This window comes from Phaethon lepturus, unplaced genomic scaffold (genome assembly GCF_000687285.1).
Source record: "Phaethon lepturus isolate BGI_N335 unplaced genomic scaffold, ASM68728v1 scaffold33595, whole genome shotgun sequence".
Taxonomy (NCBI): Eukaryota; Metazoa; Chordata; class Aves; order Phaethontiformes; family Phaethontidae; genus Phaethon; species Phaethon lepturus.
The window spans coordinates 8,760-20,484 of record NW_010538962.1 but is presented as its reverse complement, the minus strand read 5'-3'; the positions used below and the strand labels follow the sequence as shown (position 1 = coordinate 20,484).

Genomic DNA, 11,725 nt, shown 5'->3' with positions numbered 1-11,725 from the left:
GAAGCCGCCCTGCGCCCTGCGGATGCAGTCGCAGGAAGTGGAGGTGAGGCCAGGGGCACCCGGCGAGGGGTGGGTTTCACACCAGGTTTGCACGTGTGGAAATGGGCACGGGGGGCGGTGCCAGGAGGTGCTTTTGTTTGTTTTGAGGGCTGCCCAACCTCGTCCTGAAATCAGTCGTGTGACGCGCTCTGCCACGGATCGCTTTGCTCCTCAGTTCACCTTTTTCTGTCAACTGGAAAACTAGAATACAAAGCCCATTGATTTACTCTTTTAGATTTTCAATCGCGTTTTGGTCTTAGCTTTGCTTAACCATCCTTGACCGAAAATTGCAGGAGCTGCCATTGCATGGGAGAAACCACCGGAAGGCAACAGCCGATAAGATCAAATCAGCTGGCACTTCTTGTGTGCGCCCGTTGCCGAGGCTGCTGCTGCAAACTTTGTAATAATAAGAAAAAGTAGACCTGAATCCATGCCTAGAGGCTGAGGAGTTATTAATTTTCATGCTTGCGAAAGGTTTTAAAGTTTAACGAAGCTGGTCTGTTTTAAAGAGTGGAAATATTTCAAAAAATTGTTTCCACTTAAATTAATATCTGAAGGTGTGATGAGAATTTAAAACCTTTTGTGATGTCCCCTCTAAAACCTTATTGACTTTAATTCCAACAACTTTTTAAAACGATGGCAGGCATTTACATTTTCCAGGACAGTTTCCCCTGTGGTCAGGGCTGTAGTGAGACCTTCTTCTGGCTCACAGCGCAGACCTGGTTCGGTCACTCTCGCCCTGCCTGCCTCCCCTTGCCCACTCCTAAAACACTCCTGATGAACCCACGCACTGGGGTCTGGAGTCTGGCCTCTGCTTTAGTCTGTGCTTCGTGTTGGTCTAGACGTCCTTGAGAAGGTGCCCGTGGTGCTGGTCCCGGGGACCTGTGGAGCCCAGAGCAGTCACTCCCTCCAGCACGTCCCCACGCCACTACTTGCAGATTTATAATTCCTCCCCAAATCTCCTTGGGAAATATCGACCACCTCCCGTGGTGACGAGCCAGCTCAAGTGCTCCTCAAGTGCAGGTGGTTCTGCTGGGGCGCTGAGGTGGATGTCCCACCTCTCCCAGCCCTTTGGGTGTTGGGGCAGGAGCATGGTGGTGACAGCAGAGAGGCCATGGGGAGCTTGCTGCTTTATGGTTTGGGGTTTCCCCATCTCCCACCCGTCAGGCGGTGCTGACGGCATGGCTGTGTCACATCATATCACGTCATGTCACACAGGGCCTGGCCGGAGCGCGCCGGTCGGTGATCGGGGACAGCCCGCAGCTGCTGACGCACTACTACGATGACGCCAGGACCATGTACGAGGTCTTCAGGAGGGGATTCAGCATCTCCGGTGAGAGCATGGTGACGAGGAGGCCTGGGAGCAGAGGTCAGGAGAGGTGGAGGACCAAATGGCGTGGGAGGCTCAAAGGCTTAGGGAAGCTCAGCGAATGTAGAGGTGGGAAGAGTGTTGTGGGAGCCCATAAAAGTGTGGGAGCCCAAAGTGGGTAGAGGCCCATTCGGACTCAAAGGCCAAAGGAGTGTGGGAGGCCAAAAAAGAAGGAGTTGGTAAGCCACCGGAATGTGAGAAGCCATAAAACTGTAGAAATCGAGAGAGAGAGGCTGAAAGAATGGGAGAGGCACTAACAGTGGAGAGGGTGAAAAAGCAGAGGAGGCTCCAAGGGTGCAGGAGGCACAAAGAGTGTAGAAGCAAAAAGAGTGAGGGAAGCCGAAGGTGATATGATTGCTGAAGGACAGAGGGGGGCTTAAACAGTATGGGAGGCCAAAAAATTGCAGAGGCCCAGAGAACGTAGAGCCTAAGAGAGTGTGGGAGGCCCAAAGACTATAGAGGACTACTAGGTGTGGGAGGCCAAAAAGGTGTGGGAGGACCAAGAAGAGTGGGAGGACCCACCAGTGTTGAGGCCAAGGACTGGGAGGCCTGAGTGTTGGGGCCCGGAAGGTAGGGAAGGCCTGACAAGTGTAGAGGTTGAAAAGGTGTAGGAGGCCAAATGAGTGTTGAGGTCCAACAAGTGGGAGGCTGAAAAGGTGTGGGAGGCCAACGAGGTGTAGAGGATGAAAAAGGTGTTGGGAGGCCAATGAGGTATAGAGGCAAATAAAAGGAGTGAGAGACTAATAAAAGGAGTGGGAGGCTGGTGTGTTGTAGAGGCAAATAAAAGGTGCAGGAGGCTGACAAAAAAGGGTGGGAGGTTGACAAAGCGTAGAGGCTAAAAAAGGCATCGGGAGGCCAAAAAGGTGTGGGAGGCTGATGAGTTCTAGAGGCTTATAAAGGTGTGGGAGGCCAATGTGGTGTGGAAGCTGGCGAGTTGTAGTGTACGAAAAAGGTGTGGGAAGGCGAAAAAGGCATAGAGGCTGAAAAACGTCTGGGAGGCCAAAAGTGTGTAGGAGAACAAACAGGTGTGGAAGCCCAACAAGGTGTAGAAGCTGAAGAGGTGTAGAGGTCAAAGAGCTGTGGAGGCCAAAAAATTGTGGGAGGCCCATTGAGAGTTTAAAGGCCCAGGGAGTGTAGAGTCCCCAAACTTGCAGGAGGGTCAAGGACTTTAGAGGCCCAGAGAGTATGAGGCTGCAAAAGTATGAGAGGTCAAAAGAGTGTATGAGGCCAATATATTGTGGGAGGATGAAAAGGGGTGGGAGGCCCATTGAGGGTGTGGAAGGGTGAAAACGTGTGGGTGGCCAAAGAAGTGAAAAGGCCCAAAAGGTATGGGAATCCACAAAAGTGTGGAAGGTCAAATGAGTTTAGCGGCCCAAAGAGTGGAGGTGCCAAAAAGGTGTGGGAGGGAGAAAGTGATTGAGAGGACCACAGAGTAGGAGGCCCAGCAAGTGGACATGTCAGAGAAGGGGGTCCAAAGAGTGGAGGCCAACAGAGTGGAAAAAAGTGAAGGGAGACCCAGACATGGAGGCCCAAACAGAGTGGGAGGCCCAGAGAGTGGGAGGCCTGAGGGGCAGAGGCCAGGAGAGTGGGACAGCCAGAGAGCGGGAGGTCCAAGCAGTGGAGGCCAAGGAAGGAGGAGGCCCAGTGAGGCGCAGAGCAGGTGCTGCAGCCTGCGCTGCCCGTGTTGGTGCAGGTGCCACATTTGGAGCGTGGGGGTTATAATTAGGGTTATTATTTGCAACATGCATTATTTTGCCCTTAATGCCATTGAGTTTTACTGTGCATGATCTTTTTGCCACCACTGGCAGGCAGCTTAACATCCTGAATTCTGCAGCATCAGCAGAGCTCACCATACATTATTCATTTCCAGAACATTTATGAATACATTAAACAGGGCTGATCCAGACATAGAACTGTGGAACCCAGCAGAGCTCTTCCTCCACTGCAGATGCTGATACTTATTTCTGCTTGTTGCTGCCTTTTCATCAGTAACTCATCCAACTTACCTTTTATTCCACAACAGGGCAGGGTGAGGCACTCTGCCAAGAGCTCTTAGGAAAGCTGAGTGTGGTGTATCAGTCCATCACCCTTGCCCCGTGATCGATGGCACCGTCAGAGAGCTCCCTCACACTTGTGGGACACCATTTCCCGCTCCAAAGGAAGCAAAGGCTTCCGCCAGGGGAGGTTTAGGTGGGGTATTAGGAAAAATTTCTTTACTGAGAGAGTGGTCAGACATTGTAACAGGCTGCCCAGGGAGGTGGTGGGGTCACCATCACTGGAAACGTTCAGAAAACATGTAGACGTGGCACTTGGGAACATGGTTTAGTGGGCACGGTGGTGTTGGGTTGACGGTTGGACTTGATGATCTTAGAGGTCTTTTCCAACCTTAGTGATTCTATTCTATGATTCTAAAAAGCCATGATGACTCTTCCCTGCTATATGATAACTATTTCTGTGTCCACTGCTTACGACGTCCCGCCTCGTTGAACACACCAATTTCATTGTCTGCTTATTATTTTCGGTACCGCCAAAAGCCTCAGTGGAATTGCAAATATTCCACCCTGCAGGACAGAGGTAAATAAATAAGTCTGTAGGTGTATGGAGGGATGGATCTTGTGCAGATAAGCACACTTAGCAAATTGATTAAACTTCTCAAATATTCCTCCTGTCATGTGGTGCTGTGTATTGTCTTACCCTCCTCCAGAGTAGGCTGTGCTAAAAATAGCAGTTTCACTCTGAAGTGTTTAAATCAAAAGGCAGCAAAAGCAGTTGGAGCTGGTGTTTGGGATGAAAACCCTCACCAGCCACTAATGCTCACACTGCCTTCAGAGAAGTGACTTCTAATGAGGCTTTTTGGGGGCTGTCCCCTCTGCAGCTCAGGGAGAACTGAAGCGACTATTTGGGAGATCCCAGCAGCCGGTCTCCCTTAGCTGCACTCGTGTGTTTGATTTGATAGGCCTTGCTTTGAGCTCTGCCCCAGGAGCAAGAGCCGACCCCGATAACGAGGGTTTACTCTTTGAGAGCTCTGCTGCATCCCCCCAGCGCGGTACCGGGCAGGACGTTAACTCCTGGCACTGCCCCCGTAACTCCGTCATCTCTGCTTGTGTCTTCCAGAAAATGGCCCCTGCCTGGGGTTCAGGAAGCCCAAGCAGCCGTACCAGTGGCTGTCCTACAAGGAGGTGAGCTGGAAACGACACCCCCGCAGAGTCCTCTCCCCCCGTGCTCCCTCCCTGCCCGGCAGGAGAAGGGGGCCTTAAGGCGCCCGTCGGTAACACGCGCACGCTAGACCGGGAGGTTGCTAACGCGCTGTGCGAGGGCTCTCGGTTTGCGTGGCCGGGCACATCCTGGCGTTGTACAGGCATGTTGGCTTTCGGGGACGGGCTCGATGCTGTTAGCCCACTCTTGACAGCGGCACTGACACGCTCCAAAGCCGTGAGCCGTTGCCAACCAGAGGTCAACTGCTGGTCAACTACTAATGGTTCATGATAACATAAAAAATCGGGCTTTTAGACAGCAAATAAAATATTTTGAGAACCTCCCTGTATAAGCTATGCCTTCAATTAGTTTGGTATTGCTTGTATTTCCTTTTTTATGGGTTTTTTTTTTCTTTTCCTCCCAATTCCAGGTGGCTGAAAGAGCAGAAGCTCTGGGTTCAGGGCTTCTTCAGCAGGGCTGCAAGCCATCCACAAAGCAGTTCATTGGGGTCTTTGCTCAAAACCGTCCAGAGGTGAGATTTTAAGTTCGACTTGATGCTTTATTGATAATGTTCCTAACTTGTGAGCTTGCTTTGTACTTGAAACTTGTTCTCAAGTGTGTTAAATCTGCTTCTACCACCCCCATCTCACCTTCATGCTTTGATGTCCTTCTGCAGTGGATCATTTCTGAGCTTGCTTGCTACACCTACTCCATGGTGGTGGTTCCCCTCTACGACACCTTAGGTCCTGGAGCCATTCGTTACATCATCAACACAGGTATAAACAAAATTGATGTAGTCTTTTGGTTTTGATTTTGATTTGATGTAATCTCAGAATCCAGTTTTGTTGCTCAGAATGGTTCATTTTCTTCTGCTTTCCAAAAGACGTGTGGAGTGTCTTGAAGTGTCTTGAAATGTCATTGAGTGTCTTGAAGTCACTTTAGAGATGTTTCTTCGAAGTGGTTTGTCCCCATGTTGGGTCAGGGCTGCCTCTGCTGCATTTCCCATATGCCCAGTCGTGCATAGCCGTGGATGGGGCTGCTCTGGCTGCGGGAATTACTCCCGGGCCACCCACTCCTGTGCTGCTTCGTATTTTGCCTCCTAGATTTTTTTAGCCCACGTGGTGAGCAATTTTAGTATTTTGAACTGATTCCCAGAATAATTGTAGATGTCAGCTACAGCTCTGGTATTGGTTTAAGTCAGCTAAGATTGCAGTAATTTTCTAAGAGAAATCTATGCTATATTCTAGAATTTCTGATGTTAGCCTGAAGTAAATATCAGAACTGATGCAATGTTGGCTATGAACCAGCAGCCAGTCTTGCATTAAAAAAGATTTACTGTAAACAACTCATTTGGCTGCCATTCTTCCAGCTGACATTTCCACAGTCATTTGTGACAAACCTGAAAAAGCCAGAATACTCCTCGACCACGTGGAGAAGAGAGAAACACCAGGTCTGATCAACATCATCCTGATGGACCCATTCGAGAAGGAGCTGAGGGAGAGAGGGAGTCGCTGTGGGGTTCGCATCCAGACCATGCAGGAGGTGGAGGTAAGTTTGTTCTCCCTCTTTTTTTACTATATTTTGTAGTTCCTGTAAAAAGACAGTAAAATATACAGGGTCTCATGAACTGCGTGGCAGGTTCGGTGTCTGGAGAGCACAAGAGAGCAGCTTGTGGCTGTTCATAGTGATGCATGGCTCAGCGCGGTTGCCTCTTACATGTTATTCCTTGTTGATAGGAGTCAACATTTCAATCCTTCCTGCTCAAATAAGGTATCAACTGCTAGCTAAGCCTGGAAAGGGGGGTTGCTGTTTGAGACACTGTCCTCCTACATGTAAGCCTACAGCCTTACACTTCTAAGAAACAGCCTGGATCCAGCTCAACCAACCCAAGAACTACTTGAAATCCAAGGATGGCATTGCAGTTAACACAAGAAACTTTGGGTAGAAGAGATGACCTAAGAGTTAGCCACGAATTTTTCTGCTCCAGCTCACACTCTCCCTTAGTGGTTTGCGGATCACTAGCAAGTGTGTTACACCACAGGTATTAAAGTGGAAATCATTTTTCTTGCTTTAATCTCTTTCAGGACTGTGGCCGTGAGAGTCGACATGTGCCCGTGGTGAGTGTGGCATGCTGCTTTTCCCACCTACAATCGCAGATGACTGTGTTACTTTTATTTCACTGACAAAAGAGGGAAGGGTTTGCTCGGGGCAGAAGGAAGCGTGCGTGCCCCGTGACCCTCTGCGCCTGGGAGGCGGTGGGACAGGCCCAGGGACTGTCAATACCATCCACTGGAGATGTGCAGTGTTTGCTTCATACCCTCCATTTGGGACACTTAACTGAGATAGTTCATCCTTGCTGAACGTGTTAATGAGACAGTAATTAAATGCCATTGTTAAGCCACGCTAATTCCACTACCTTACCCATGCAGCACTGGACGGGGGGAGAGGGGAGGATGTGTTTGCACTCTTGGCTTTCTGGTGGGGTTTCTATACCTCAGAAACACTACTCGGCAGTATTTCTCTGGGATGTTTTTGGAAAACTGCATTGATGTTTTTCACTGGCTGCTCATACTCGTGCAAAACTTTCAAAAGCAGCCTCTGATTTTCATGCAGCTTATTTATTCATTGGTGGCCCAAAATAGCGTGCACATGCAGTAGTGCTGAGAATACAGAGACAGCACTGGAAATGGGAGCAATCAGCAGCTTCAGAAAGTCGTCCCCTGTTGTGCATAAGCATGGGTTTCCAGAATTTATCTGGAAATCAATAAATTATCTGAAGTTTTCCTGCACACCTACAGGTATAGGTGATGTCTTTGAAAATACTAACTGCAAAACACAAATATTCCATCAAAGTCTTCTTACACTAAAGTATGCCCTTAATGCAACTGGAGCAAAACATAAGGGAAGAATAGAGTCTGCATCAACTGAAGAAGCCTGATAAAAGAGTTTTATTGTGGTCTTTTATATTTGCCAAGGGAAGTGAAAATTTTTTATGGCAGACCTGAAATATAATTGGTTTGATCTTTAAGTTTATACAATGACAACAGCCTACCATTGACCCTTCTGCATTTGATTGATGTGATTTTCTTATTCTCCTTGTGTATTTCTAGCCTCCTCGACCAGAAGATCTATCAATTGTCTGTTTCACTAGTGGCACAACAGGTAAAAGAAGAGGCATTTTAATCTCAAAATGTTAGAATAGATTATCAGTTATTAGCACCACCTCGATATGTGAAAACATGCTGTTATACTGATACGGCAATTTCTATGCATTTTTAATATTTAAGAATATATAAGTACATACGTTTCTGTAGATTGCAAATCTAATGTAATAATATATTTGTTTTTCACTGGAATTCCCTGACATAATGCTTTGGCAGTACGATTTTGCAGTTGTCTGGAAACCTGAGCATGTTTCTGCTTCCCATTTTGCAGTGTAGTTGTGACGTGCTCGCTCGATGGGTATCTCTCTTCTGCAGGTGTTTTAAAAAAAAAAAAAAGAAAGAAATACAGGTCCACGGCTTTCCATTCTCTGTATCCTAAGCACACCAACGTCCCAGCCTCACCAGCGCCCTCAGCACCTCCGTCTGCTCTGCAGCGTGCCTCAGCTTGCTCGCGTGTTGCCCATCTCCTGGGGTTGGCCCTGGGGCACCACGTGCTGGGGCAGGCTGGGGGACGAGCCCGGGCAGCCCCCGCTGCCAGCGCTTGCATGCCACTTTCTCTTGGTGAGGATAAGCAGCATCATCTTCCTGCCTGTTCTTAGCAGATGCAGCACTTTCTCCTCTCTCCAGACCCTGGTTTTCAGACGGCTTGCAGGAATTCCCTGCTCTTGAGAACTTGACCTCCGTAACATCTCCCAAAAAGCTACAGAGGCAGAGACAGCGCAGAGGCACGAGGCATGACTGCTTGGGAAACCGCTTTTATACTTACCTGCAAGGAAGGACCATGCTCCAGGGACCACTGGAGCAGCTCTTCCAGGTTCACCTGTGCTCTTAGGATTGCCTAACGCTTGGTCCTACCCCAAAGCATCCTCGATTTGGCCTCCACTCTTTTAGGCAAGCAGAAGGTGCCGTTTGACACCAAGTTGCCTTCCAAGAAGGGAGCTGCTTGTGCTGCTCAGCAGGCAGAGGGCAAAGCCTGCAGATTAGGCTGAGCAAGAGGGGACATCTTCATCTTCCACCTCCTGGAGAAGACTTGTACTGCAGATCAGGCAGGCAACTGCTTTATCAACTCCCAATACAAACTCAAAAGGTATTAAAAGGCTTTGGGTTTTTCATCTTCATGCATCATTCTTAGCATTGAGATCTCTGCACTTCAGAGTACCCAAGGCAGCGCACTGCGTGAAAGGAGCCTGTGACTTTGCTCTGTCTCAGCAGTGGGAATTCCTAAATGGAAAAGATTGAGCCCAGTGCAGGATATGGACATCACAGCCAGGTACGCTGTAAGCTCTGGCTGTGCCAGTGCAAAGTGGCTGGGCACAAATGGGAATTGTAGGAAACCAAAGGAGCCATGCCTATGGATATCGTGGAGCACAATTTATTTGTGTGGATTGTAAAGTGTGGAGCAGTTGTTTTTTCAAGTCACGTTTTTGTTTATATTTTTATTTCTAAATAAGAAATTTTGACTAGAGAAGTGTTTTTTGATTTTCTTTTTTTATTTGCAAATGCAATGATGGGTCAGTTTCTCACTTCATGCTTTTCTTAGGAACATGCCTGAAGTTACAGAAATTGGACAACCAGAGAGCTCATTTGCTTTCTCCCCTCCAAAGCAGAGATTTCAAATTCTGCAAATCATCTGCAAACTAAACTCTCAGAGGGCAATGCTTTGTGAACCACCAGCCCATCCTCTGCTGCTGGAGGGCTTTGCACATCACCTTCTGGCTTTTCCAGGGGTTGCATTGACACTCTGGTCTGTTTTCCATGTTGTGTTTTGATGTAAAAGGCTTGGCTTTTTGTATAGCCCATGTTAGGATATTTTTAATGACCAGATTTAGAATTTTCTTCTGACGGGTATGTTCGCAAGTGCTTTTTCAATTCTGAAGGCCCTAAATATTTTTTTAGGGTGTGACATCAAACCTTTCCTATAGGGTTTGTAACCTGGAAATTGTAGAACTGGAAACAATTTTAACTGTTTATAAAAAAACCCCCAGAAGCGGACTTCAGTGTGTGCTTTTCTTTGATAGGATCAGATGTCCAAATGCCTCCACAGGCTGCAGGGAGAGACTGAGGTTGCTGAGCTCAGATGACAAGACCAACTTTCCTTGTTGTACCAAGAAATCATCAACACTTATAAATGGGCCAAGGCACACAGATGTGCCCAAGCCATCAGGATACAATTTTTCATGCTGGCTACTCCAGAGAAGCAAACTGTCATTTCCTCAAGGATCCTCCTGTAACCAATTGGATAAAAATTGATTCCCAGCGGTTTCTCACAGCTTGCCAGCGCACATCCCTGACTCCTGGAGGCTCCTGGGGGAAGGAAAGCACTTATACCCCAAAATGCTGACGGATCACACCACCGAGTTAGTGCTGGAGCTGCTACTTGAAAGACCCATTTAGAGACATGGAAAAAGTTCTTCTGTTGCTTATGGGAACTGTCAAACCAGCCTGGCACTCAGATAAGGAGAAACTGCCATACCTGGGCTATTAACTGGCTGGATCGCAATGTACCCGTTTCCGTAACGGGACACTCACAAGATGTGTCTTTACAAGGAAATTCAAACTTGAGAGCAGTGTTAAAGATCTGGCATTGTGGTTTGTTTTTTTTTTTTAAAAGAAAAGCAGTATCACTGCCTGGTTAACTCTTAAAACAGAAGAAATGATGACGGTCAAAATTTACAGGACTCCCCCAGCCCTAAAAGCTCTAGGTCCCCCTTGGCAGCATGGTTTGTTCTGGATTCCTCCTGACGAAAGCTATCCCGGCTCTAACACTGCCGCTCTGCTTTGACACCGTTAACAGCGCAGCCTGTCTGGGATGCTGAACCTGCTGCGGGCAGGACCTGGGGGAAGGAGCCAAGACCTTCCCACTGCTTCCAGGCAGGCCATGGTGATTTGAGCAGAGGTACTGAAATGCAGACTGCATTAAAAAAAAAAGTCAGAGGTGGAGTAAGTACATGAGCCTGAGGTCTCAAAGCACCTGAGAAATCTCCCCAAAAAACCTGAAGAGCTGTGTCAAGGTGCAGGAGCCAGATCGGCCGCTGGTATAGCCGCAGGGTGCAGTTTTGAATTTCCAAACCAGTCCCGAGCACGTCCTCTCCACCGGCGTGTGACCTGCAGGCTGCCGACGCGGAGAAACTTGTGCAACGCCGTGGGCGTACAGCTACTTGTAGAATTGCAGGAGCTGAGCATTTGGCTAGACACAACCGAAATAACACGAGTGAGTTCTGGGTCGTTGGCATGCTTTTACACCTGACGTCGGTTCGTGGCGTTTTCTTGAGGTCTGGATCCACATGTGCAGCCAGCTGTGAAAGTAAGTGGCTCCAAACAAAACCTGCCTGGCTGAGCTGGTGCCCACGAGCCAGTGTGTACACCATGTTAGGAGAGGAGCAGTTGTGGTTGGCAAAGATGTCAGTCCTAGCTTCACCTCTGAGCTTCGGAGGAGGACAAACCTGAGACCAAAGTAGCTCCTGTGCACTGTGTTCATCTGCAAGTATTTGGGACTGAATTACTCAGAGGCACCTGGGACACCAAATACGGATTTTCAGTAAAATACATTGTGTTCAAAATGTCCTGCTTTAGCGCAATAAATGCGTGCAATAACGACTACTTTCGTTTGGGCCTTTATTTCATTATTTGAGAGGCTGGGTAGAAGCGATGTCGGCAAAGCCGGCAGGGCACAGGGCTCGGCACCGCGGCTCCTGGAGCGCGGCCTCAGCCGGGCTGTGCCCGCACCGAAGGGCTGCCAGCGGCGCAGCCTGCAAACTGCTCTGAAACTAAGAGGATTAAGCATATTTTCCTGTGCTGAAACTTGATTCACAAAACACCATCGCCTCTTCCTAATCTGAGGAAGCCAGAATGAAATTCTGGCTGATTTACAATTTTATGAGCCTGTTGCATCCGTCTTTAACCGTAACAGCACTGCAAAGCTGCCGGGGGCATCCCGGTGCCCGCCGTGCCGGGGGCC

General features: G+C 48.5%; 1 protein-coding gene across 1 annotated transcript in view; it reads left to right on the top strand.

Moving 5' to 3' along the window:
• Window positions 1–4: 4 nt before the first annotated feature.
• LOC104620693 (long-chain-fatty-acid--CoA ligase 6-like) overlaps window positions 5–11,725 on the top strand; it is a gene marked incomplete at both ends in the record, with an annotated part of 19,161 nt that continues 7,440 nt past the window's right edge. Inside the window, 8 exons of the mRNA XM_010286987.1 lie at window positions 5–43; window positions 1,258–1,372; window positions 4,523–4,587; window positions 5,034–5,135; window positions 5,280–5,379; window positions 5,973–6,151; window positions 6,688–6,720; window positions 7,714–7,765. Coding sequence (XP_010285289.1) covers window positions 5–43; window positions 1,258–1,372; window positions 4,523–4,587; window positions 5,034–5,135; window positions 5,280–5,379; window positions 5,973–6,151; window positions 6,688–6,720; window positions 7,714–7,765 — 685 coding nt within the window. The remainder of the gene's footprint in view (window positions 44–1,257; window positions 1,373–4,522; window positions 4,588–5,033; window positions 5,136–5,279; window positions 5,380–5,972; window positions 6,152–6,687; window positions 6,721–7,713; window positions 7,766–11,725) is intronic.